This window comes from Diprion similis, chromosome 4 (genome assembly GCF_021155765.1).
Source record: "Diprion similis isolate iyDipSimi1 chromosome 4, iyDipSimi1.1, whole genome shotgun sequence".
Taxonomy (NCBI): Eukaryota; Metazoa; Arthropoda; class Insecta; order Hymenoptera; family Diprionidae; genus Diprion; species Diprion similis.
Genome location: NC_060108.1, coordinates 13,331,128 through 13,358,417, shown reverse-complemented (window position 1 = coordinate 13,358,417; position 27,290 = coordinate 13,331,128). Strand labels below are relative to the sequence as shown.

The following is a 27,290-nucleotide window of genomic DNA, read 5'->3' as shown; positions in this document are numbered from 1 at the left end:
TTCGATCTGGGAAATGACCTTACATTGGATACCATAACGGAACATGTAGTCAATTTCTTGACTGTTCGTATTGCAAAAAGGGTACCACAGCTACGAATCAAGGTATATCTTTCGATAACAAATTGTAGCATTATTGGTGTTTTGCTTCATTCAATCAATTTTCGAGTGGACAACAACGATTCGATATTCAATTGAAATGGAAGATCAGAATATCAATGAAAGGCTTTGATGGTCATGATTTTGGAATACATTAAAGGGTTTATCAGGCGTTGTCATTGTATCATTACAACTCACTGCCACCGTGTACGTTTAGGTGAAAAAATAAGAATATAAATAAAAATATTTCAACTGTTTTTACAATCCATAGATGCCAGCCCGGTTTCCCAAGTAATAATAGGATAGTTCCTGAATTTGTTCGACAATACGAATATAAAACATGCATACATTGCGCAGGTTTTTGGTGCAACTTTCTCAAAACTGAGTCTAAGACCGCATTACTTATCGGTCACTGCAATAACACGTGGATTTTTCAATTATTCCAAAGGCAAAAGAGTATGCAATACAGTAAGGAGGTATGAGAGATTATTCGGCGGGAGGCCCTTACCAGGAAGACGTGGTCCGAGGTGAGAAGCCCGAGGGCGGGGGGCAGTAGCGGGGGCAGGCGAACGGGAGCATATGTGAGATGCCGCCCCCCTCCGGACCCAGACCGCCCCCGGCTCTTCCGTTCCTCAGGCCGCCGCCGCCTACGTTTGGGCCTCTCGTGGTTGCTGGAGGGTGACCGTGGTGGTGGTGGTGGTGGTGGTGGTAATGGTGGTGGTTGAAGGTTGTATTGGGGGCTAGTTTCAAGGGTGGTGTTGGTTGTGGTTGTAGTCGTGATCGTGGTTGTGGTAGTGATATTTGTCAGGTAAGGGTTCCTTTGGTTCGCGCAGGAGCAGACGTCCTGGTCCCACGAACCGTTGTTCTGAAATTTTATCACATCGTCAGCCAACACAACGAGCTGATTTACAATACACATTTATTCTACTGAACTACTTTAAAGTAGCAATACTAAACAATCTTCAAAGTTATGCTTTTATTGGTCCATACGGTACAGCCAAAGTGCGAGATCGTTTTCAACCAATCAAGTAGTCTTCACTAGCATTCTCACCCTTTGACTACGCACCTTGAATTCGACTAGGTTGACAATGGGGTTCAGGAGAGGGTCTTAGGGGTGAGTTGACGGGGTTAATTCTAAGTTTATCAGCACTATAGTGCGATGACCCCGCGTCCTCACCTTAGTTGAGAATCCCCGATCGCAGACTGTGCATTTGAAGGGTCGTTCCTTGGTGTGGCTTCGATAGTGTATTTCCAGGGCTGAGTTACACGCGAAAGTCTTGTAGCAGATATTGCAGGTCGTATTACCACGGACTGGAACAAATCAGGCGAAAGCTAAGTCACACAGTGAGCACGATTCCTCCTCCCTACTCGGCAGCCCTTCACCTTACGTTACTCTTTTTATTTTTCTAACATCGCGATTTCATTCAATTTAATAAATGTTCGACTCGCCTTGCGCTCTTTCGATTTATCTTTTTCATCAGCTTTACGTTGAATCGCGGGATTACAGAGGCCCAGGCTACTTGACTTGCCCAATTTCAGATTTGCTCAAATTCTAAAAATTGATTCGAACCGACTTGACCATCGAACATCTCATTTGCGTTTAAGGACGCAACAAACGACGCGACGCGGTAATAATAATTTCTTGAGTCAAAACTTTATGAAGAATATTCACACGCACGATTTCTACCATGGAAACAATAATGGAAAGAGTAAGAGAAAAAAATCAATATATTACTGATATACCCTACGACTACGATGCATTTAAGAGTAATCTAAGGGATCGGGATCAAGCGTGGAGGCAGGTTTTGTACTGTACAAAGCTGTTTATTCAGAGCTGTACATGTGGTAATGATATACTTGAAAAAGAAAGAATCATCGTTGACTCGTTGCATCTAACAAAACTTTCTCGCATGGAAATCATGAAAATATAATCATAGTAATTATAATAATCACAATTATAATATAATTTGTAATGATAATAATAATAATCATAATAATCGTAACCATACTCGTAATGGCATTAGTAACAATAATAATAAGAATAATGATAATCGATAGTGACGGTAATGATAATAATACAAAACAAACCTATATACTTATCAGATATATGATACAAAAACAGGCATGTCTATAATTCTATAATATGTAATATCAAGACGTATATTACAACGATGATAATAGTAGTAATAATAATGACAATGACATTGATCGTAATAATAATAACAATCGCAAATTCAAGATAAAATTCGGCAGTATGGAAGAATGGTATTGCAGAAAGCGGCAGTTTTCTGGCGGTGATTGATTCTGGGGTGGTGGGTGTATGCGGGGAAGTTGGAAATCAGGATATCCAAGAGACGATCGTGCAAATTAAACTATGCGCGGGGTGTAACGTATAATATACCATGACGTACATATAATAATGCAAGAAGTAAAAAAACAGACGGAGGGTGATATATCTATACAGACAAACAGATAGGATAGAGAGACATATAAAACAAAGAGACAGAGACAGAGAAAGAGAGAGAGAGAGAGACAGTGATGTAGTACCAAATGTACAAAATTATAGAGTTACAAGTTAGAGACAGAGGGGAGTGCTAGGCCCGGCTACACCACGTTAGGATAACATTGGAGGGTACTTTTTGACAAGGATGTTTAGAGTTTTTTTTTTTTTTGTTTTTTTCTCTGAGGTTGGATTCATACCCGGTCGCCCTGGGGCGTCGAGGGTGCAGGACGATTCCAGTTGGCATTTGCTGGCTCGTTGACGACTTTCAGGGTGGAGGAATTGGGTGCCGATTCGGCGGTCGGGGGTCGAAGGATAGTACGGAGGGGGTTGCGCCTATGTTTGGGATGCGGAGGGTGTAGCGGGAACCCTGGCTCGCCCTGCTGCTAGCAGCGCCTACCTGCTGGCCCTCCGACAGCTAGGCCGAGCGGGTTGTAGGTGGAGGTGGCAGCGAGGACTGCGGACGTCGTTAGCGAGGCCAGCGGCCCGCTTGCACCATTCCCCGGGTTGCTCGAGCTCATCGTCGCGATGCTGTTCACACCCCCGACGCTGCCCATCGAGCTCGTTGACGGGGGTGAGGAGACGGCCTGGAGCAGGCCGGCGAACATCCCGAAGGGGTGCGGCGCTGGGGTGTGATGCGAGCTGACCTGAGCGGGGGGCGGAGGCGTCGCGTCCGGTGTCGACGTCGAGGTGTCTGCGGGGGTCGAGGAGGCCCTGGGGGTCAAGTCCAGGGGCGCGCCGCCTCCACCCCCGCTGACGCTGCCCCCGCACGGAGGACTGCTGGTCTTCTCGCTACCGTTGAACGGGTGCGGAGGCGGTGAGGCTATTCGCGGGTTGCTGGGCATACTATTCGCGCAGGTTGTCGTGATAGTGCGCACCTGATTCTCAAGCGCGGCGAGCGACGTCGAGAACAGGGGAACCGAGCCCTGCCTCCGCCGGTCAATCTCCTCCTGGATATCGTCCGCCTCGTCCCCGTCGGCGCTTTGCCTTTCCCGCGCCTCCTCGCACCGGTCGTCATCCTCTCTGCCCTCGTCCTCGTCCTCTTGATCGTCCATCTCGTCGCCCTGCTCGTCCAGATATCTATCTTGCTGCTGTTGCTGCTGCAGCTGATGGTGCTGGTGGAGGTGATGATGGTGGAGGTGGTGCCGAGGCTCTTTACCGTCCACGTGGTTCTCGTGCCGGTCAGTGAGGTGGTGCTGCCTCGAGGGCGGAAACCCCAGAGCGAAGCCGGCCCCCGCTGTGGAATGAAGTGAGGGAAAACCCTGGGGGAGGAAGGAGGCCAGGGGGTGGTGAGGGTAGCCGGATGGAAACTCGTTAACCTCCGCGGCCTGGATCTGCTCGGGACTAAGGTCGGTTGGTTCGCCGGTGTGAAGTCGGATATGTTGTTGAAGGACGAGGGCGTTGGTGAACTTTTTGTGACATACGGGACACTGGTGGAGCACCCTGAGCGGTGGTTTAGCCCTGTGCACGCCCATGTGAGTTTTGAGATTCCCCTTCGTCGTGAAGGCGCGGCCGCATATCTTACATTTGAACGGTCTCTCTCCCGTGTGAGTCCTGTAGTGCATCTGGAGGGCGCTTTTACAGGATAACACCCGGTGGCAAATCACGCACTGATTAGGGTCCGTCAGTTTGTGCTCGATGTTGTCGACCAGCTGTTGAAGCTTCGAGGTCTCAGAGGTCTTCGTGATCTCGATCAGGCTTTCCCAGGAGTTGTCGTTGCTGCCCGGCCGCGGTAGGAGGTTTGAATAGATGGCCGGGTCCCTCGCTGGATCCACCATCATCTCTCCCGAGGGACCGGTGGGGGTTGCGGGTCCGACCGAGGACTGGTGGTGGGGTTGCTGCTGTTGCTGTTGCTGATGGGAAGGTGGTCCGGGAAAAAGGATACCAGCAAAAGAGAACTGCAAGCTTCCACTGCTGGCGCTACTGCTAGCCGGCGAAGCCCCCGGATATCCAACCGTCTGCTGTGGTAGCCGACCGGTTGCCCCCCTGCTGGACAAGTTCTCGGGTTGTTCCTCCATCTCCTCGTCCCCCTCCATATCACCGTCACCCTCGAGCCGCCCGCTCATTTTACTGTCCATGCTGCAATCTTCGAACGGTTGAGCCTGCGACGTTGGATTCGCCGTCGATTGCGGCGATGTGCAAAGGTATCGCCTCGTCTCCTCGTAATCGTCAATCTCCTCCTCGGCAGTCTCTTCCGCCTCCTCGGGCTCCCGCTTGGGTGTGACACGTTCCCCGCTTCCATCCTCCTGACTAGCGGGTCGGACAGGTCGGTAAGACTCCGTGGGTGATTCCTGCGTCGTCGGTGACCTCGCTGTCTCCAATTTCAATTCGTGACTCGGCTGCGACTGGTGTTTCTGGAGCGACGACGACGGATGGAGCGGGTGGTCGTGAAAGGAATGATGCGAGTTCGAATGAGTGACGGGCGAACGTGGGGACGGGGTTGAAATCGTCGCACCGCCGACTGGCTTGCTCAGGTTCTCCGGTACGTCTTGTTCGTCCCTGCAGTGGTTGACGGGCACCGGGGTTCGGTAGAGGGGTGGCATACCAGGTAGAGTTAGGGTGAGAGGTAGGGGCGGTTGTGGCGGGAGAAATCCGTGTGCCGCTGCCGGATGAAAGGGGGGATGATGGGGGGCCGGGGGTGGCGGCGAGGTGAGTTGCCTCTGACCGGGGGCAGCCAACTGCTGGAGTAGGGGGGGATGGTACTTGTCGAGGTGCTCGGGTATGGGGTTCGGGTTCATTTTAACGTGGGGAAACTTGGCCGTGTGCCTCTGGAAGTGAACCTTGAGGTTTCCCTTGGTGGTGAATCGGCTTCCGCAGACGTTGCATTTAAAGGGTCGCTCACCTGTGTGTGATCGGATGTGTATCTGGAGTGCAGAGTCGCTGCCAAAGACCTTGCCGCAGTACCGGCATCGGTGCTTGAAGAATGGCTCCCCGCGGCCTCCCCCCGACTTAGAATCGTACGGCGAAAGACGCGAGCCCTTGCCGCTCCTGAACGCTAGTTCGTCGGCGAGGTTGTTGGCCAGTAGGCCCTGGCTCGCGTTGTCAAGCACCTCCTGCGCTCGTTTCTGGAGCATTTCGAGGGTGTTCGGCTCGTGGAGCGGCGGGGGGTCGGTGTTCGTGATGATTGTGGAAGCCAGCGAGGAGCTAATGGAGCATAGAGACGGCATTTGATGAGACAGTGACATATGATTGTTGCTACCATTGGTCTGCTGGTTGGCGCTCGTCGTCGTCGGAACGACGCCGACCCCGCCAATCGTCGGTGGCACCGCGATCCCCGTCGACGCCGGAAGAGGCAGACCAAGAGGCGAGGCGCTCGACGGCGGTATCGCGTGTTCCTGTGACAGGCTGACCGGCGTCGAGGGGCACGGCGACGTGGTGTGCTGATGATGGCTTGGGGGTCGGGATGGGGGTGGTGACGTCAGGGCGGAAAGGGGCTTCGGGTGAATGCTGGGTGACGGGGAGCCTTCGTCCTTGAGTCCCTCGTTCCCGAGAGGGACGTTGCCGGGGGCGTGAGAGGTCGCCGACGTCGGTTGGCTGTGCGTTATGGAGAGCTGCTGCTGCAGCTGGCTTATCAGCTGGAGCTGAAAGACCTGCTGGTGCTGTAGCGTGTAGAGTGTGCTCTGAAGGAGGGCGAGATCCTGGAGGGCAGCTTCGCTGTCGGCCCCGCCGGCGAGGGCCGTAGCCGCGAACTGAGCTACGGCAACCTTCGTGTTCTGCAGGGCCTCGAGGGTTACGTGGCTAGCGCCAGCCGGCGGGAATATCCCGGTCGTCGGAGGTGCCGCTCCTTCGACGAAGCTGTTGTTGTTCTCGGCGTCCTGTCTGTGCCGTATCTGTTTCCGCGTCCCTTCCTCCTCCTCCTCGTCTTCGTGCCCCTCCGCAGTCTCCTCGACCCCGTCATCGTAGTCCTCCTCCATCGGGAGCTCCTCGCTCCCTCCTTGATCGTCTCTGTCCTCATCGTCTCCGTGGTGAGACCGCGTCGACGTGAGGTCGACGGCCTCGTCTCCGACGCCGCCTCCGCCTCCGCCCCCGACCCGACCACCCCCAATCTCCTCTCCCTCGGACCCTGAGTCGTTTCCCTCTCCTGAAATTCAAAACATGATTCGTTAGGAATGTTCAGTTATACTTGTCGTGTGAAACTTGCTTGGTAATATTCATCGACGTATAGTAACTGCAATTCTATAGCGGCCGAGTACAATATGCAATATATCTGCTGAGCAATGCATTGCCCTCGATCGGTAAAGGAGAAACCACTTTACTCGGCTGGTTATTGGCCGTCGTGGTTCAAGTCCGGGTGAAATTGTGCTCAAAATATCGAGAAGCTTCGGTAGTTTGACGTAGTTACCCGCGCCAGTTAATTTAATATTCCAGTTCATATTCTAATTGACCTCTTTTACTATTCAATAAATTTTCGAATTCACCTCTCGTACGTTGTTCGCCACGCATTGTCCGATACAAATGTATATATTTTATGCATTAATGAATTCCATTGTTGTATGATGTTTATTAATGATTAACCTGCGCTGTATTCAAAACCCTGGTTATATTCACTACCGGACGATCGCCAGCAAGCCCGTAGAGCCTGAATGTCGTGAACGGCAATAATAATGGTAATATGGATTCTACAATGCTGACAATCAATTCATCGTACTAACTAGAAGACAAAAGTAAACGTGGAGAACAAACTGGTCAGAAAACGTCAATGTCTTTGCTTATGCATGAGAATTAATACTGCATTGACATGCTTCTATTTATGCATAACGCAATACATAGCATAACGATGTTTCATTTCAAACGTCATTCAATGGCGCACATTGCCACGGAAATAGTGATCGTAATTTTTCAATATAGAACTTAATACAACAAGGCTCGCAAAGTGACAATGATACAGATATATTCCATTTTTGCAGGTGGCGCTTGACTTGTCAACTAACAACGCACAAAGACAAAGTATATTAATGAGTCAGGCCACTAACCGTGTCTCTATTTTTCGAACGTATAGCAAAACGGTCAATTAATGTAGCTTAGCTACCGAATTGCATCAGCAACGCAGAATACGAAAATTATACTCCTTATTTTCATCATTAAAACCTAAATATTCAATCCTCAGTCCGAAGTCAGCGAAAATCCAGATTAGCTACTGAAAAGTCGATACAATTTCACGTGGAGTAGATATCTACATAAAATGAGAGAGTCCAATTGAGGTATTACATGTACCTATTGACTATTGTTATTCGTTAATTTTTTTCCCATTAATATCGCTACCCTTGCAATTCCAACAGTAACTCGATATACCATATATTCTCTCAAGCTAATTCTGGCAATCTTTAATTTATAAATATCAAGTATTTCGTAAGTACGCGCAATTCACGGTAAAAGCTGATCACAAATTTTCACGAAGAGGAAGTGCAGTCACTTATAATCGAGAAAGTCAGCATTGGAAACCAGATCAAATACCCTGCATGTAAAAAATTATCGGTGTTAATCTAATGCTGTTTGAATTTTTGCACACGATGGCCCACGTCCAACACCATTTACAGTTAAATTGAAAGTTATTTGATATTGCGACTGACAGGATAAAATGAACAATTTTAATCGTTAGATTCTCTAAGTGCTGTTGATTATAATGAGGTTAAAGTTCGTAACGTGTATATCAACTCTAATGTTTCTTCTTCAGCAAAACTCCTTAGAATCGTCCGAAATTCGATAAATCGTTACACAGCAGTAACAACCTCATATTTTGCAAATTGAACTCCTTCGAAATTACTCTGAGGTTCCAAATATCTTCCTTCAAACTTTTTGTAACGTTCACTATAAGTTCAGTCTTATTAATTACAGACGAAATTTGGGCTCAGCATTGGAACACTTAGTTTCATTTGAACGCCTAACAACAATGTGCATCGTTTACCAATGCAAGTATATCCAACATAGATAGATGTAGAACCGGAGTACTTTCTCGGAACGAATCGTCATACAATGCACCTTTCTTGTTAAAAAATATCCTCGAGTTCAATTAACATTCCGATGACTAGTATATCGTATAACAGTGTCATGGACTTGTTTCTCGTATAAAAAAAAACGTGTTCTCTATTAAAAATCTACGAAGCAGGTGACTGTGGCGCATAGTTATATAGGATGAACATCAGAAATCAGTTAAATACATCTCTCTATATACCTACAGGATTCAGGACACTGTATAATTCACAGATTCTGATTGATGGAGCATAATATCAGACACCACTCCACTGTTACGTATACCTTATACGAATTGCTCGGCGATCGTCGCAGTTTGTGTATTATACTTGCTAATTGTTTCAATCGCTGTTATTGTCACATACACTTTGGGAACCGAATATAATCTTGACGGTTTATGATCGTTTATACAGATGGATTTGATATCGACGAGCACTCGCGGATCAAATCAGAACATGAAACATATATGACAATTAGCCCAAAACCATCACTATCGCAATTTGGAATAAAACTGGTGAAAAAATGATAGAAAATAAGTTGAAAACTAAATGATGAATTGACGATAATTAAGGATCGCTGAGATCGTTGTGTAGTGTGGTATATACCAGAAATTAGTCTGACGGATCGCTGGCAATGATCAGCGGACAAGGATGTTTCCCGTGATCGTTGCTTATCACTTCGTCCAGACAATCGCCTAGTGATGCTCCAGCGCATCAGCTGCATTTCGTCGATCCTCTTTCGTTTTTCTCGTGATTTCCTTTTGCTCTCAGCTCCTTCCTCCGTACGAGCAAGCAGGTCCTCAAATGCGTATAAATTACAAGCACATGTCTCTCTTCGCGACAAATCGTCCACCGTACACAAAATGTATCATATATATATACTAGCTTGTTCAGTTTTTTAAACCTAAGTATGAAAAACCGTATATCATAATCTTTCAAACGAGTGTCAAATTCACCAAGTATTTTCAAATTTACCGTTTGAAAACGAACAAAACCAAAACCAAAAATAGAAAAAAAGTAAAAAAAAAACAACAAACAACAACAACACCGTTCAAACGAATGATGATCGCCCCCCTCTCGCGTGAAGAAAAAAACAAAAATAAAATTACAAAATCACGTCAGGGGTGCAGACTGTTGCCCCTGGAGCTATTAAATGCACTGCACCTCCCTCAAATAAATTTCGCTACGTGACAGCAACGGGGGGGGGGAGACGGCCTGCAGCGACCGTAACCGCGTCAGTCACGCAGCAAGGATCAATTCCGACTGAGGAGCCTCGGTCGACTGGGGCGCGTAGGTGCGTACGCCACTGCCGGCCACCCCCCTCCCCTTGTCTCTCCCCTCTCCACGTCGTGCCACCCCTCTCAGCCCGCCTCTCCTCAAGCGGCGCTTCGTTCTCTCGTTCCGCGCCTCGATTCCCCGCTCGTCCAATCCCCACCGCGAGTAACCGGAAAGCCGGTTATGACAGGATGGGCGGAGCCATTCATAAATCAGGGGGTAGAGGGGGCGTGGCTTAGGCTCAGCCACTCACCGAGCAGTTATGAATTATTATCAAGCCATCGTCTACTGCGGGCCGCGGTTCTTCGCGCGATCCGGTGCCGAAAGTCACGCAGTTTTCTGCGCGTTCTTTGTTCATCCTCGCCCCCCCCCCCCCCCCGCCCTGCCCCGCGACCTCTGGCTGGGTTGCACCTACGCGACGATCTTTATAGCAACTTTAAAAAATCGTCCGTCTCAGAATTTCCGTCTGACCAAAGAATTAGGTCCTGCGTATCGTTTAGCTGTAAAGGACGCGTTTGGCTTCGACCCGCAGTTTCCGGTCAACTGGGGTGGTGGTTGGGGGCGAGAGAAAGCGAGTGAATGAATTGTACCGATCGCGCGCATCGCGTGGCGCGGGAATAACCTGTTTCTTATGGGTTGGGTTAGGTCGAGGTAGCTCTAGTTTGCGGGCACGACGGCTGGTTTAGAGGCTGCGAAGCGTGCCTCGAAATTTTTAAGACACCGATTTCGCAGCTGCGCCGAGGCGACGGGCCCCGTCGAAACGAGAAGATTCGAGGTGCTAGGTTCGCTCTTCGTCCGCATCGCATTCAGGGTCCTTCCGAGAAGGAATTCCCGTTCTTACGACCGCGCGTTATGCAATTACGTGAAACGACCGAGCAAGGTCGGCGGGAGCTCGGTACCCCTGCAGCTTCGAAAAGCCTGCACTCGAAAGGCACTCGTTTTCGAATGGGGGGGAGGGGGGGGCAGCTTTTTCGATATCTTCGTCCTTTGTGTGTAGCGGCAGGGACCTCGGAAAGGCCGAATACCCCTTCGCTGTCCTCGAGGCGTAACATCCGGAGAAAAATCCTTAGGTATTAGATACTCGCTGTGAATATGGCAGGGCTGATATTTTCTCCTTGAAAAGGAAGTAACGCGCGGTGATTTACAAGGGTTTTCCTCCGGCGACCCCATGCCGATCGGTGCTCTCGATTTTTTCAAAAATCTGTCAAGGAACGTCCCACCAGCCCAAGTTTCTGCGCCGAATAATATCTGATTGTGAGTTGCATTATATACAAACAGCCACCAGCCATGCACCGGACTACAAGTCTCGCCTCGCCTCGCGTACCGCGCCGACCCGAAGACCTCTAAAAATGATTTAGGCAAAGCCATAAATAATGCCGGTTGAACGGAGCCGGGAATATCGACCCCATGGAGCGGAGTGACTACGTATTGAGGTTAAGGTCGGCCGTTTGCAGGTTAAGTAAGGATTTTTGGTAGCGGGCGTAGGTACATTTCGAAGCCTGCAGAACCCGACGCGATGGTGATGAGAGCCTATCTCAAGGCGGTACGTGCAGCACATACACGGCGAGTTTAACAGCCGGCTAGCCGGCGGTCCGAGGTATAATGTTATGTATGTACGTGGAAGCTCCGCGGTTGCGGAGAAACGAACCGCGGCGATGAAACCGCCACGTGGCGGCGCCCCATTGGCCCTCACCTGACTCCTAGGCCCGCCCCATCTGCCTCCATGCATAATGTGCCTACCTGCTGCAACGCTGGCTAACGATAAGCCGGGGTGAAGTGGTAGCCACCGAGCACCTAGCCAGCACTCTCTCTCCGAGGTTCGGTGCACCTCTGCAAGTAGGCACCGAGGACTGCAGCGCCTCCATCTCTCCGCCTGGCCCAGGATATGTGCCCCTGTTTAATGCACGTCGAGAGGAGAGGAGAGGAGAGGAGAGGAGAGGAGTTGGGCATATATTATCCTTTTGTACATGCATGTATGGATTACCGACCGACCGTGGAGGTAAACGGATGACCGACGAACGGACGGACGGACGGACGGACGGACGGACGGATGGACGGACGCAGAAACTCTCCGCACTGGTTTAAATTTATCCCTGATAGTCCCGGGCGAGACGCGAGGCGCGGAGCCGCTACAAGATGGAAGTCCGCTTTCATTACTACGGACCCTTATAGATGTGCACGGATACCTACGATTGTTCCGACTCGCCACTCGCAATCTATACCCGCCGCCGCCGCCGCCGCCTCCCGCTTTGGCCGGCTGCAGTAGGTAGGTATACCTAGTTACAATCAGCCCCGCGGTGAGATATTGCCGAGTGGTCTCGTGGATTTTAATCGGGGTGTAATGTTTTATCAGGGCGCGTTATTTAACGTATACCTATACCTAAGGTATTATGTATATGTATATACCTACCAACGTGCAGTCGAGAGCGTAGATTTTACGATCGAAAAATAGAAGAATTAGAACGTTTCTTGACATGAGTTTCAAGGAGAGATCGTAAAATATCAGCCAAAACGACGTTTTGTAAGCTTTGGTAGTGGATCAACAATTTTTTATCGTTCACAATATTTTATTCGTATCTATACGCAGTCCTTGATCCGATAATATGTCATCTTGGATTCTCAATCCTCTTCTGACGCATCACGTGAACGAAATTATAATTAAACAAATTTGACGAATAAAAATAAAGTGGGCTACTGCAGTTGCAGCATATTATTACTCGATGCCGAAAAGCATGCGAACACTTTTCCTACGGATTAGCGTTATTTAATATTATACATTTTTCAAACTTTTCTCGATTTTCTCAACCTGTCGTCAGTGATAATTGCACGTTTCTTTGTTGTGCTTCTTTTACAAAATTTTTTTGAATATGGAAAAACGTATGACTTCGACATGAAAATTTTACAGCAATAAATTAATAACTGCGCACACATACAATTTGCTTTCAATAATGTATCATTTTTTCAATATGCACTCGAATTAACTGCAATTATGCTAACTCCAATTCCAGACCACAATTAATTTAACCCGATAAGTGCCAGATTTGAAACCCTGTAATTACTAGGTTGAAAAAATCACAATTGCTTGATGAATAAATAGAACATTTTGGTTTGACTTACAGGACGAGAATTCTAAAAGATCGAAGATTGTACGCTACGTATAACAAGGTACATCAATATGGCGAATGAATGTAGATAGACATTTTGCCCTGGAGACCAGCGATTGCAGTATCAAATGCCGATGCTTATCGAGTGCTTGGATAACAAATACTGCACACCAGCGGGCACATCGACTTCTAATTGTAATATACAATATGCGGGCAATCGATAAGCAATATGGACGTTGAGCATATACCGATACCGATATAACAGCAGCACGCTATTTATACATGTAATCAGTTCGAAGAGAAATGAACATGTTCAACGTTAGAATGTGTTTTGACAATAATACGTGGATATTGAAATTGACAATCAGACCAAAAAACAAATTGCAATTTCGTGGGTCAAGGATTAAAAATATGCAATGTGCACTCAGCAAGTGCTTTGTTGTTTAAAATACGATATACACATTGCAGTAAATAAGCATATCTAATTTCATATCGAAAAGTCATTACATAAGGTGTAAAATATGTACAACGCATCGAGTTTTCTAATAAACATTGTGCCACTCATATTTTTCATGCACTTTAATAATCTGACCCATGTAGTTCTTGAATCCTACAAGTAAAAGGTTGTATCTTTCTGAACAATTCCAGAATGGTAAAAATAAGACGAAGCTTTCGGTTATAACGATTTAAATTTAATGACAATTTAATTTGAGAAGCGCAAGCAGATTTTTCTACAACGTTTAACAGCGGCTATCAAATATCATTTTAGTCTAAACAGAATAACATTGATAATTTTAAAAACGAAACTGACAATGGTAAGAGAGCCTTCAACTCTGTCCAAGATGAGCTTATACGTTTCTTGGAATATATCGAAGAGTGTGCAAACCGCGACTATCAGGAGCCTCTACAAAGCTACTCAAGGCTTAACTGCATGGCTAGAGGTAGGTAGTAGAGAAAAATGACGAACTTAAGTACCCTGCAGGTATTCTTGCAGGTACCTATTGATCGCAAAGAGAGGGTCATCGTACTATCGTAGGTACCTGTTATACACAATGGAAATGTTGATTTGATTGGTAGAGTGAATCGCGATGAGCCGATCGAGGTTCAAGGAATGCTTTTTTCCAATTTCTCTCTCTCTCTCTCTCTCTCTCTCTCTCTCTCTTTCTCTCCGGCTCTCAATTTAACTCCGAAGTTGTAGATGCAGCGGCGACGATCAGCACACGATGCCGGTGTTTGTAGTACCGGTCAGGAGGAGGTATAGACTACAGATTTGCAGTTCCCTATCTTATCGGGGCACCGAGCGCTACATCGCCTGTTCGAGTATTTATTTATTTGCAAATGAATAAATAAGGTCGATCGATGCGCCGATGCAGGCGAGCGCGTATAACACTGGCAAGTATCGCTCTTACTTCCTCGGGCTTCTCCAGACCCTCCGAGCTTGCGGCCCAGGGGAGGACGTGTCATACTCCGGGGCCTTATCTCACCCCGTGGGGCCTCCCGGAGAGGAATTCTGATCACGGTCACCCGTGCCAACCAGATATGTATACCTACGTTCCTTATACCCGCTTCGATGTATCCGATACGACAAACTGTAAGAGGGTTTTAATGTCGCATTATGTAGAGGCACGCGCGATTCGCCTTCGACGTATCGCGATCCAACCTTCGAAATTTCATCGTCATACTAAACAGTGACAGAACTAACCTTCTCCGCCATTTTCTCTAATCAGCTACTGTTCAACCGCCAAGAAATATATGTATAAATAAAGTCAGGAACGCGAATGACAATGACGAGACACCCTGTAGATGGTGTGGTAAAATCCACGAAGTTTGGGGTCGAGGTTTGGGCCAGGCGTGCGCACGCGCGTCCCTTATTAAGAGAGCCCTCCGGCTTGATGCCTCTTTACGACGAGGAGCGCCCTTTTACGATGACAACCGTGCATTCGTGCATATAGGCATGCAACTCGAGGAACCGAATGCTGTACCACCATAATAATAATAACAGTAATAGCAATAACAACAACAACAACAAAACAACAACAACAAAAACAACAATGGCAATAATAATAATAATAATAACTATAATAACAAGGGTGATCATGACCACCTTAGCAACGATCATATTCGAAAGGATAATAACTGGCGAGCGAATATTATTATCGTTAGGAGGCCCCTCGAGCGAATGGGTCATATAATGGCCACTTTTCAACCCGTTCCTTATGTGATTAAAAATTCCTGAGGGAACGATACAAAAAAAACTACACTGGTTTAAAAAACGTATATTAATTTCAACCTTTTTCTTAATTTTCAGTAGAGGCAACAGAGAAAGGATTTATTGAATGAATATATACCAAATATGGTAAAAGCAGTATTTTTTTTATGACAGTTCATTTTGTATTTGGTTTAGTAAATAAGTACTCCTCAACAGTGATTTATTGTAATAAAGCAAAACCAGATCCATTTGAATTCGGAAAAAAATTAAATGCATAAAAATTATTTTACTTGTGTACGTTGAGCTGTGAAATGCTGAAGTAGTTTCATTTTACTAATACGGTGACCTCAGAATATTATAGCTATTGCATTGGTAGTAGCCGATATCTTGTGTTATTCAAACGAATAACATAGCGTGAATTTAAAATTTACGGTTAATGTACATAATTAGAATTCCGTGTGACACGATAAAATAGCGTTGGAATTTGCGTCGAATTCCTGTTAAGTCCAACCAGTTAACACATTTGGCATGAAATAAAAGTTGTTGGATCAACCGAATCGATTTATTTGGCTGAAAAATTGTTGCTTAAATCGTTATCTTGTGAAAACGAATCACCGCAGTTAACGCAATAAATTCTGTCATGTCGAATCAACCAAACGAGTTACTTGAACTATTACACGGTGGATTTGATTTGAAATTTGATAAGTCCAAATAATATTTTGTTGTGTCAACTCAATGATCCGGTTGAAGAGGGCTTAACTGAATGCAGTTGAGTGCGTGCAATATTTTATTGTTGTTAAAGATTTCGGTGTCTCGCGGAATCCCAACATGTGATCTAGTAAACAAATTTAACTCGTCAAATTAATTGATTTTTATCATTTCCGTTTAAACTTACAACATTGTTGAATACGGAAGGTTTAATGCCAGGGACTTTTGATGATTGAAAGAAACAAATTAAGTCTCTTAGCCTAAACAAATCTACATCTTGTAGGTGTTACTTGTTTCGTTGATTCAAGTTGACGAATATAATTCGACTAACTACAAACACTTTTATTGATAAAATGTATGTATTAGTCGAAACAAAAATAATCGTTTCCATGCAAACAATTCAATGAATCTAACTCCAATCACGAATAGACAATAAATTTAGCTTTCAATTTAGAAAGATATGAGACTACAGTCAACAACTAATTTGTTCCAATTAATAATTGGAACACTACACTGAACTAAATATTCAATTCCGTTGAATAAAATTTTGTTTAATTAACAAAACATGATCTTGCATCGATCAAATGTTAGTTGGTTCAAAAAGTAAGATATTTAGATTACTAAATTGATTTTTATATTAACTATATGTACAATTCAGGTCGTTCAACTTGATATTTCGTCGATTGTAAAATAACAATTTAATCAGCAGAAGTATTTTCATTAAGTTCTTACAACTTATACATTCTTCTATAACAACCAAATATTCGTTTCTTCGCCTGTGAACACCGTATTTAGTTAATCGAAACGACATATTTTGTTTTCGATTCAACAACTTTTTTCTCTCGATATGGGAAAAGCATAGGAATATGGGAATCGCACGAAGCAAAAAGAGCTCACCGCGGTCGTGACCTTTTTCCAAGGATCTAGAATCGCGGCCCGTATATGAATCCGCGACTGCAACGGACTCTCCAGACTCAAGAGCCGATCCTCATCCTCGTCTCGTCGTCCTTCGATCTTCGGATTACTCGAGACGGGACCATAAGGGCTTCAAGGTTGTAAAAGAGGCAGGACTTTGACGCGAAGATTCGTTTCGCCCGTTCGATCTGCGCAAGGTATGAAATATGCGGTCGCCGTTTGTGCGATCGTTGCGCGTTGAGTGTATCAAATTATACACTGGCATGCAGGTGCGGGTGCACGTGAGACGATTATACTTCGTAAATCCTAATCTCGCGGTGTATGCCTAGACGGATGTACCTGTTTTACATAGATATACGTCAGGCCGGTGATTATGGTTCACCGAATATAAGCAGCAACTGGGTTTGGAGTTTAGGGAGGCCTCGGAGATAGTCGTCAGCGCGATATTTCACTTTGGAGGATATCCGTGACAGGCTGATATGAGCTGAAATTGAATTTCTGGTCAATGTATATATATATATATATATACCCGAGGTGTAACGTTACAGTGATTTACTGTACTCTGTTTGAACATGCTTCACAAAACTGCAGGCGAGACTTGGACAATTTGATACTATTTAAAGATCAATTTCAGGAGTTCAAAGGACGCGGAGAAGACTGAAGTGGAAAGGATCGACGTGATCCTCGGAAATCGGAACTGCTGATCAATTTCGTTCAGTCCATTACGAAAAATGAACAGGGTGATTACACGAGCGATGCGAAGTCTTACAAAATTGGGAGAATTGCGGTCTCCGTATCGAAGTAGGTATACAGCTTGTAAAGTGGGATTTGTATAGGTAGGATTTGAAACGGGAAGACATATTCTACTCACGACTATACGCGGTGTCCGATTCCAGAATTGACACAGCGAGGTCGATTACGGACGAGACTTCGATCGGGATATGGAGGGTTTCTTCACATGTACTCCAAGTTCGTAGCTGCAGTCTAATAACTGTTCATCGGTTCTTTTATTTCATGACAGTGAAGTGGAATTGCCACATAATACATTTGCTCTTCAAACGTTCGTTAATGAAACTTTTAATTCGTCACTGGTTACCTTCCATCCGTTAAAAAATTGTCCTGATCAAAACGAAAAAACGCTTCACGCGAGTGTCTACGTAGCGCGAATGACGTGGCGGAGGAACTCGATGGGTTTAAAAAAAGGTTAAAGACGAAACAGCCTGTATATCATACATAAAGCACAACGATATAGAAAGATAAACGAAGGGCCTAATCGGTTAGTTAACCTATTTGCACCCGTCGAGTCGCCGGAGGGAAAGAAGTCTCAAAGCGAGGATATCGAGTGGCTTAAGTACCCAGCGAGATAAAAGAGATGCGTGAAGATTTTTTCCGCGTGGAGCAAAGCAGACGCGATTTAAATGCGGAGTTTGACCAACGGGTCAACCTGGCGGCACTAATGCCATCACCGCAGAGCCTCGTTCCCGCAATGCCCACGCCCTTCATCCTCGGACCATTGCACCTTGGCCCCAAAACAATTCGGCCGATGGTCTCGGGTTCACACATGCACCAGGATGATCAGTTGGCAACGAGTCAGTCACGATACCCCGAAGTCCTGCATTTCGCCTTGGTTCGTAATGGTATAACGATATTGAAACCAGCAGACATGCAGAAACCAATTTGGTCACGAGTAGGTACATCATCTTTGACCAACGATCGATATACCTACCCATAATAACAATAACAACAGCAAGTTACCTCTGTGCTTAGCCTCGTTAAACTTCGGGTGCAATGCTAGTCCAGTCACGTTTTCCAAGCAGACCAGACCTCGCGCATTGTCCGTTGTGTTTTTGGCACCTCGGTGCGTGGGCGGCTGGTCAGCAGTTGACCATGCAGGGCCAGCTGTGAGCGGGGGTGTTTCGGCTCGTGGCAGCTGTCCCATAAAGGACAACTCGGCCCGAGTGACCACCGGCTCGCTACTCCCCCAGCCAAGCTTCTTTGTCCCATGTGGACAAGCTCTTGGCCTCGATGGTTCCCGGTTCATTGGTATAAATCAGATTTTAAATTGCCCGCGCGCCGTTTTATAATACCGATAGGTACTAAAATTCTGAGGGACAAGAAGAGCTCCAAATGGCACTTCGTTGCATATGTCGCTATATATATGGCTCCAATCATCGGCCATGGTTCTCCGTTACGGTTTTGGCTGCCAGGTTTCTGCACCGGGTCCTCCACCCCCGCATCCATGCACCCTTGCCACTCACCCTATCACAACTCCCGGGCTATTTCGTGACCACTCAACGCGCCTATTGTATCAGAAGCGTCTCCTGTTCAATTAATATCCGCCACGAGTCACACTGCATGCAGGGAACGATTATAATCCCTGTGAGCGAGGTGCTGATGGTATAGTGCAAAGGTGAAACCGCTTTGGCGGCGCATTATAGCTTCATCCATTCGTTCAATCTGCATAAGTACACTTGGGTTTTGCAGACGGAAAGATAACTCATTGATTACATACCTATACGTATAGGTATGTTACTAGGTGTGCGTATAGACGAGGATCGAATGACCATGGATGGAGATTTTTGGGGGCGGGGTTGAAATTCCGAAAGCGCGAAATTCTGGGTTTTTTTTTGGTGGTGAAACTTAAAGTATAGAAATAAAATGTGTAATGAAACATCAAAGTTTCGAATGGTCCAAAACCAGACGCTCAAAGTTGCAAAAGGTGAAAATGCGGAAAGGGAATAACTCAGACAAGTCAAAGCTCCGAAAGTGCGAAAATGAAAGAATAAAAAAATCTGCAACATCGAAATTCTGAGTGATCGAAGATTTTCAGTTTTGTAAATTTCTGGTTTGGTGAAATTTCACCACTTTGATCTTTCTTTGTTCTCGAATTTCGATATTTTTACGTTCGGAATCCTGGTGATTTTGATTTTCGGATTTCTGGTTTTTTTGCAGCCACTCCTTAAGTAAACTACGCTCTGCAAGTATCTATATCATAATTTTCGTAATTTTACTCTATCAAAAATTGAATGTTCGGAATCTTGCATTTCGGTACTTCGAGTCGTCGGCTTTCCGACCATTCTAAACTCTGTTGCTCCGTCAAAGTTTGATTTCTTTACTTCAAGTTACATCAGCAAAGAAATTGTAAATTTGGCATTTTCGGAAAGTTTCAAATTCGGAACTTCAACCGCGGCCCGAAATATGATAGGTAATCGTGGAATCGTAGAAAACTAAGGGGAAAGGAAGAGAAATGTTTCCGGCAGGGAAACTAGAGTCGCCATACATAAAGTGTGCGCGTCAATTTGGTGGAATACAGGGTATTTACGGTATTTATGGTATGCGTGAACGCACACGTATACGTGCGGAGATTTTTCTAAAATTAGACACAAGTTTGGAAAAGCTGCAGTGTGGTAGGTGAGCAGTTATGTACATGCCTATGTACACATATTACATACATATATGCATCGTGGCACGCGCGGAGGGATGCGACACACGCGTTTAAGGCACGCTTTTTGGCCGTGCTCAGGGAAACAAACATTCACGGGCTACACTGGCTGCCGCAGACTGCACGCCTGCAGACGGAGATCCGAAACTCTCTCCCTTTATAATTCACGTTGCACAGTAAATAACCCCGGAGTTGTGACAGAATTACGGTATTCTCAGTTAAGGTCGGCCGAGCATTAGGAAAAAGATGGAACTATGACAAGACAATAAAAGAAACCAATGTCTCCGGCTCGTACACTCTGAAGTTTAGCTTTTTCCGCTTTTTATATCTATGCAATTGTACGCAGTAAACCGATCGAAGAAATGTAGGTACGTACGCGTTCGTTATGGGCTATGGCTCAAGATTTATTTTTCGGAGTGAGTTTAATCCTGATTAAATGAGAATGTCGTATACACAAAAAGGAATTACATTGTATAAGATTCGTGTCCAATAATTGGATGGAAATGAACCTTATATTCCACATCTATAACACTCACCTGCAGTGTGAGTAAGTAGTAAACCAGAAAATTAAATGAAACCAAAAAGAGACGCGAAATATAAAAATATATTCAAGCCTCTGAGGGTGTTCGAGGCTGGTTTTGTGCCTCGATATCTCAAAAACCGTTGAACCTATCAGGTTCAACTTTGCAGGGTATTTAACTATCGTAGTTATCTTAAGCGTGAACGACGGACACGAGCATACGAAACGGAAGTTCCTGTTTACAAGGCAGAGTCGTTGAGTAGGTACTCTGTTGATAAGTCTTGCAGAAATCAGATTTTGACGGTGATTAAATATAATTCGAACCATCATGTAATATTGAGTTAGGTTTTGGCTATTCAATCACCGAAGTTTGGTACATCCGTTTACAATCCATATCAGGAAAAAGTAGTAAAGAAGAAAAAGTGTAAGTTTGTCGGTAAAACATTGAAAATCCAGTCACTTTAAGTAGAACCGGAAATTCAATTTTTCATGCTTATGATTTGATTGGAAAATCCTGTAGTATATAAGAAATTTCGCAATTATACCTATATATAGCTTCCAAATTTTATCACAGAGATAAAATTGCTGTTGCATCATCTACTTTGGAAACTATCGGATTTTCGTTGATGACATTACTACACACGTCAAGTTTTTGGCTGCAATTTTCCTGCATAAAGTAACATCGAACTGTGGATCCGTTATAACTCGCAGCATTAGAAGATTAACTTCTTCCCTGTCCTTTGGTTTAAATCTTGAACGTCAAATCGTTCACACCCTTAAACTTCGCGGTTAATAATCGTTAACAGAGATTCACCCTCTTCGAGATTGGCGTTGAACAGTGCGACCCTGAAAAGTTCCAAGGTTCCGAAAAACTCTCGTCTTCGAAACTGCATGGGTTTCCAAAGGCGGCGGAAAAAGAGACCCTGAGGCAGGTCAAAGGTCGAGTCCGCGAGGGCGTCGGGCCAAAGGGATCAACTAGGCTGGCGTCCCGCAGGGGTTTCCCCATCAGGAGTCTAGAAGGCGTCGCGTCGCGTCGCGTGCCCGAAGCATCAGGGGTCCTCCGTCCCTCCGCAGCAGTTTCCAGGGGTGTAACACCCATAAATAAATAGGGCTTCCGTCTCCAGTTGCCCCGTCGGCGTCGTCCCACCCCCCGTATCGAGGCGAGGAGGCCAAGCGAACCTGCGAGGAGCGTGCCGCGGCTCCGGGTGGATGTAATTATATTTTTAGAACGTCGGGGCGACTTTTACATATTTCAGGAAAACCAGCAGCAGCTTTCCTTCTGCACCGTATCAGGCCGCAGCAGCTCTCTTTCGCCCTTCGACGAGGGGTTGCCTATTTATAGTCGCATACGTGCAGACGGCGGCGCCCTCATCCGCACGCGTCTTTGTATCCCTTATAGCTTCTCTACTGCTGTTGCATTGCGGAAGGAAGTGAAACGGCCAAATTTTCCCTGCCCGCGTATATCTGCCGGAATATTCCCTAGGATACAAATAAACGCCCCGCTCTGTCTATATCTCGTTTCGTGGTAAACCAACGACTTTATAGTCTTCCTCACCTACTTCACACATCCGCACGCAGTTCCATTCCCCTTTCCGTATAAATCTACACTCATATCTACGAGCATGCGGTGTATATGTTTTTTCTTTCTCCCCTTGGCAATCTCTCACCTACCAAAAAACCCTGTTTTGACATTCGATTTCACTTAAATAACCAGACACACGCCTCGGGACCAAGCACTACACTTCGATCATTCTGTATTATTACTGCACTCTAGGTAGAAGTTACCATTTTCTTCAGGTACGCGCAAAACGCCCGAGTTTTGACTATACACTATTTGCAGCTGAGCGAATGAGATGGAAAATACAACGTTTTCGTGAAATTTGCGAACACAGTAAGAAATACCTGAAATTCTGCCCAGCCAAAATAAATGAATATAAATGTTGACAAATATAGGTAAGGATGTGCAGGTGTGTAAGTCGAAATCGTTCCAGGTGAATGAAAATTATCCAAATTGTTCTCACTTTTATCATAAACACCCTTGTAAAATTTGGCAGTGATTTCACTGAATCATACGGCAGTTATTTTGCTTCTAATTTTTTTGTGATTTTGCATTGATTTTTATAGGAAAGTGTCCGGATCGATGTAAAATCACGAAACATTAAAAATGGTACTTAAATAACTCCGGTATGGTTCAGTCAATCGCTTTCAAATTTTACACAGATGTTTAAAACAAAAGTGAGAACAATTCGTGTAATTGTCACGTACAACCTTCAGAATTTGTGGCAACGAATATTTTAATTTTATTGTTTTATTCTTGAGTTAATGACCATGCACATGACAAATAAATTTCAACCAAAACTCGTTGCGTTAATATGGCTATAAGTAAGATATTCAATTGTTAAATTTAACGACCCACTCCGTAAGTATATAATGCATACTAACAATACATATGTGCAGCCCATTGCAATTGCTCTGAAATCTCTACCCGACGCAATAAAAATGAGAATACATACCGCGAAGCAATTTCCTTCAGTCTTCGGTGGAGTTTGTGCAGAATTTTATTGCAGGTAGGTAATATTCATGACAATGCATTGTATATGTATACCTATATGTATATATCGTTGCTGTTCATAGGTGCGCAGTCAATGGCGCATCTGCTTGCATACGTATGGGTGTATAATACGTTATTAAAAAGCGTAATTACCCCGATCCAAGGAGAGAAGGATGGTGGGTATCTGGTATTAGGTATTATAATACTTATAAAGATAGAGAGAGAGAGAGAGAAAGAGTGAGAGAGAGAGAGAGAGACGGAGAAGGGTTTTATTCTCGTGAGAAAACCGGCCAAGTCCTGCTAGCTCGTTAACCAATAAAACTCGGAGAGGAATAATATAAAGGATAAATTAATAGATGCGGTACGCAAGTTCAGAGCCAAAGAGAGAGAGGGAGAGAGAGAGAGAGCTTCATGGGACGGATGCAGATGTACGCGTTTGCTGTTACAGGCATAGGAGAAAGTCGACATAATTAATACTAGGGTACCTATACATGTCGATTCTATAATATAATCATTAATCAAATATATATGAGCTGCGTTTACACCGATTGCAGTTGTAAAGTACAATCTTTCAGCGTTTCGTGACGCTCGTAATTGAAAATTAATTTATAACGATAAATTCTTCTTCGACAAGCACTCAAGACACAGACAAAGAAAAATGAATATTTTTTTTACAGTTTCTAGAGAATTCTAGTAAACCGAGTACCGTTGCATCAAAAAGTGTAAATATCTCTCCGAATATCTGCAGCCTTCAACGCAGAAATTATAACCGACGATTTGTTGAAAACGGTTTTCACCTCCCTGTGACTCGATTACTTTTACACTCACCACTCGCAGAAGTGCGAAAAAAATTTCGAGCGCAAATATTTGTCTCACTTTTATTCTCCTCTCATTCGACGGCTTATCGGAAGATCGAAATTACGATACCTGCACCGATTTTCTAGTTCCTCTTTGAGCGCATAGCATTGCCTTAACGGTGCGTGTTCATAACGGGGTTGGAGAAGGTCGGAGGTACCTGCGGGAAGAAGTGAGAGAAAAAGGAAAAAGCGAAAGGAGAGATAGGAGGGCTCGCAGGTGTTTGCGTGAATCGTGGAAATTAGTGGAGCATAGAGGCGCTTCGGTAATCAATCGTAACCCCGGATGCACGTAAGGCTTTGTTATATCCGTGGCTATATTCGTCTACATATATGTTATAACCGCAACCCGTAGGAACTATATGAGCACGTTCGTGTGCACGCTAAATAAATTATCACTCTATTGAATTTTATAATTATTCATCAGCCGCGAGTAACGGGTGCAGGTGGAGGGAAGAAAAGGAAACTACACAAGGGGAAGAAAACCCGTGTTAATTTTACCACAATCGCGATAAGCCGTTTTATACTTCTGCGATGGTGTAATTCACGGTGCTACGTTATATATATATATACCACGTGTCCTTATATACACCGTTAAAAAGGAATCTATGAAAATCCTAGACTAAATTCTGCATTTTAAAAAGTATATTTTATCAAAAAACCTAACGTGTTCGTCTTTTTTTGCAGTTTTTAGTCAAATCTAGTCTTTTATTTTCTCTGTGAAAGCCTTGTGAAATTATTTATCAATATAATGAAATTTGTTCGAGTACACGTTGTAAAACCATTTCTGTGATACTAGAATGCTCACATTTTTCCCCATTCGATTAATTATGGTGAAAAATCCTGTTTCATTCAACCAAAGTCTAAGTGCAGAGAATCAAATTGATTCGTAATCGATGCGCGATTCTGCGCGGTTATAAATACACGAGAAGAGAATTTTTACAGTCCCTTAATAAAATCAGCAAATCATCTCCTAAAACAAGTTGCTTCATAAAAAAAAAAAAAAAAATAAATAAACATCCGTTCACACCCGCAGTCTAAGATTATACTGTAATGTATAGAATATAATGCTAGTGCAGTATTAAATTGCCTTAGTTCTTGTAGTCTGGCTTATATACATGCTTCCTGACAATGCAAGCATATCCTAGCCTATATGCATAAGCTAAAGTTTATTTTCAACAGCCGTCGCATTGTTGCAATGATAATTGAATTGCTAATTCCCAGACGAACATCACACGGCCAATGCGTGTACAACATCGCCACAACCTATCTTTGTACGATGAAAATTGATTTTAATACATCTATATACATTATAAATATTGATGGTGTATGTGATATGCATTTTTCACGATTACTGCAAGCGGTAAAGACATTCATTTGTCGAAGTATAGCGTCATTATGTACATCCACAATTAGATATGCAAGCGGTTAGGTCAGGTCAAGAAACAATATCATTACAGAAACTCTCTATTGTATGAAAATACTGCAGCTATACAAGATTAGGCAGTTTTTTTTTCTTGTTTTTTTTTTTTTAATTTAATTTAATTTTATTTTTTTTCAGTGTAATCTCATTGTTCGTTTTTTGCTCCGTTTATATACCCGTGTGATTTTTATGAGTAAATGAGGTACGTCATTGCGCATTGAAGGTGAATTCAAGTCCTCGATGTTTTCGACAACATCGCAAAACTTTTTAAATTCTTATTCAACTTGATGCACTGATTAAATCTGTTTGTACTATATACATGTAGGTAATTCAATACGACGGGTAATAAATTACAATGAATTATTTTGCAATCCGAATTGAGTCTAATCTTTTTTCTTGATCCTTGTAGCGCCAATTATTCACCTTATCACATTTCTTTTCTGCGGTGAGTCAAAATTTAAGTTTAATAGAAAAAAAATAAAAAAATTAAAAAAAAACTACAAAACCAGAATTTCATCACGCTAGATGAGATAAAAATAACTAATTGTAAGAGAAAGTAAAAATAAAGAATTAAATTTTTTTTTTTTTTCTTCTAATCATCAGATAAAATAGTGATGGGTAGGTATATATACCATGAACTTGGTCTTGGAAATGATTTCCGAGTCCCGTATGGGTGTAGTAGGTATAATATTTCGTCAGCGTGATAGATGTATCAATTTCTAAAGCATCATTGCCGAGGTATAATATGTAGTAGGTAGGTAAGTACCGGGTGTTTCCTGGACCAGCGAGAAGAAGCTGCCGCATGACGAGCGACTTAACGAGCGATGAGCGATAAGCCGTGATGAGAGGAGGCCTAGCGCTACAGTATACGCGGCCAGTTTTAATAACCGATTCTTATTCAGATGCGAGGCGAGCGAGAAATCGTACCGGATTCAACTATCGTTCGTTTTATTTTTATTTTTATTTTTATTATTATTTTTATTTTTATTTTCCTCGCCCATGAGCTCGTCACAGGTTTCAGATATTCGAATTTTGAAGGAATGCCATAAAAGTTTCAACTTATATGTGTAGCTATGGACAGAAAAAAAAAAAAAAAAAAAAAAAAAAAGAAAAAGAAAAACGTCCTCTTTTCCTAAATCGTATACGTATAATATCGATATAAAAGACGTAAACAATATTCAACAAACCAATGTTCACCAATAATAAATCAAACTTGCGTAACCAAAGCAACTTTTATTACACACATATACGTACACACGACTAAGGAATTCATCGGAGATTTCTTGCATTTATACATACATATATATATATATATGTATATATACGTGGCGCGAAGCCTTTCAGTTATTCAACTATACAGCGACTATAATTATATCAAGAGGGTTGATGATAGAGGGTAGCTCAGACGATACGGTATCTTCGTCTATCGCTTGACTATATTTTCATTCTATTCCCCGCTGTACGTTGCTTCTTTTTCTTTTCTTTTTTCTCCCCCCTCGTTCTCAAAGAGTTTCTTTTCTCACGCGGTTATACGCGGAAGAATTTTATTTTTCAAGAATTCACGTAGCGGTCGATTTCTGGTTCAATGAAAAAACACGAAAAAACTAAAAAAAAAAGAAAGAAAAAAAATAAAAACTAAAACGAAAACGTGTCGTTTGATTAGATATCACGCGATAACGTATATTAGGATTCCGGGAATTCTGGCATATCGTCCATATTAAATT

At 44.0% G+C, this 27,290-nt stretch overlaps 1 protein-coding gene across 2 annotated transcripts in view; it reads right to left on the bottom strand.

The window, feature by feature from the left end:
• Positions 1 to 27,290, bottom strand: part of LOC124405510 (homeotic protein spalt-major) — a 55,567-nt gene that overhangs the window by 2,689 nt on the left and 25,588 nt on the right. Inside the window, exons 2-4 of one of the 2 annotated variants that reach the window (XM_046880454.1) lie at positions 2,997 to 6,677; positions 1,274 to 1,407; positions 605 to 961 (exon numbers count right to left, since the gene is read on the bottom strand). In XM_046880454.1, coding sequence (XP_046736410.1) covers positions 605 to 961; positions 1,274 to 1,407; positions 2,997 to 6,677 — 4,172 coding nt within the window. The remainder of the gene's footprint in view (positions 1 to 604; positions 962 to 1,273; positions 1,408 to 2,996; positions 6,678 to 27,290) is intronic. The other variant, XM_046880455.1, reaches the window with a different exon arrangement.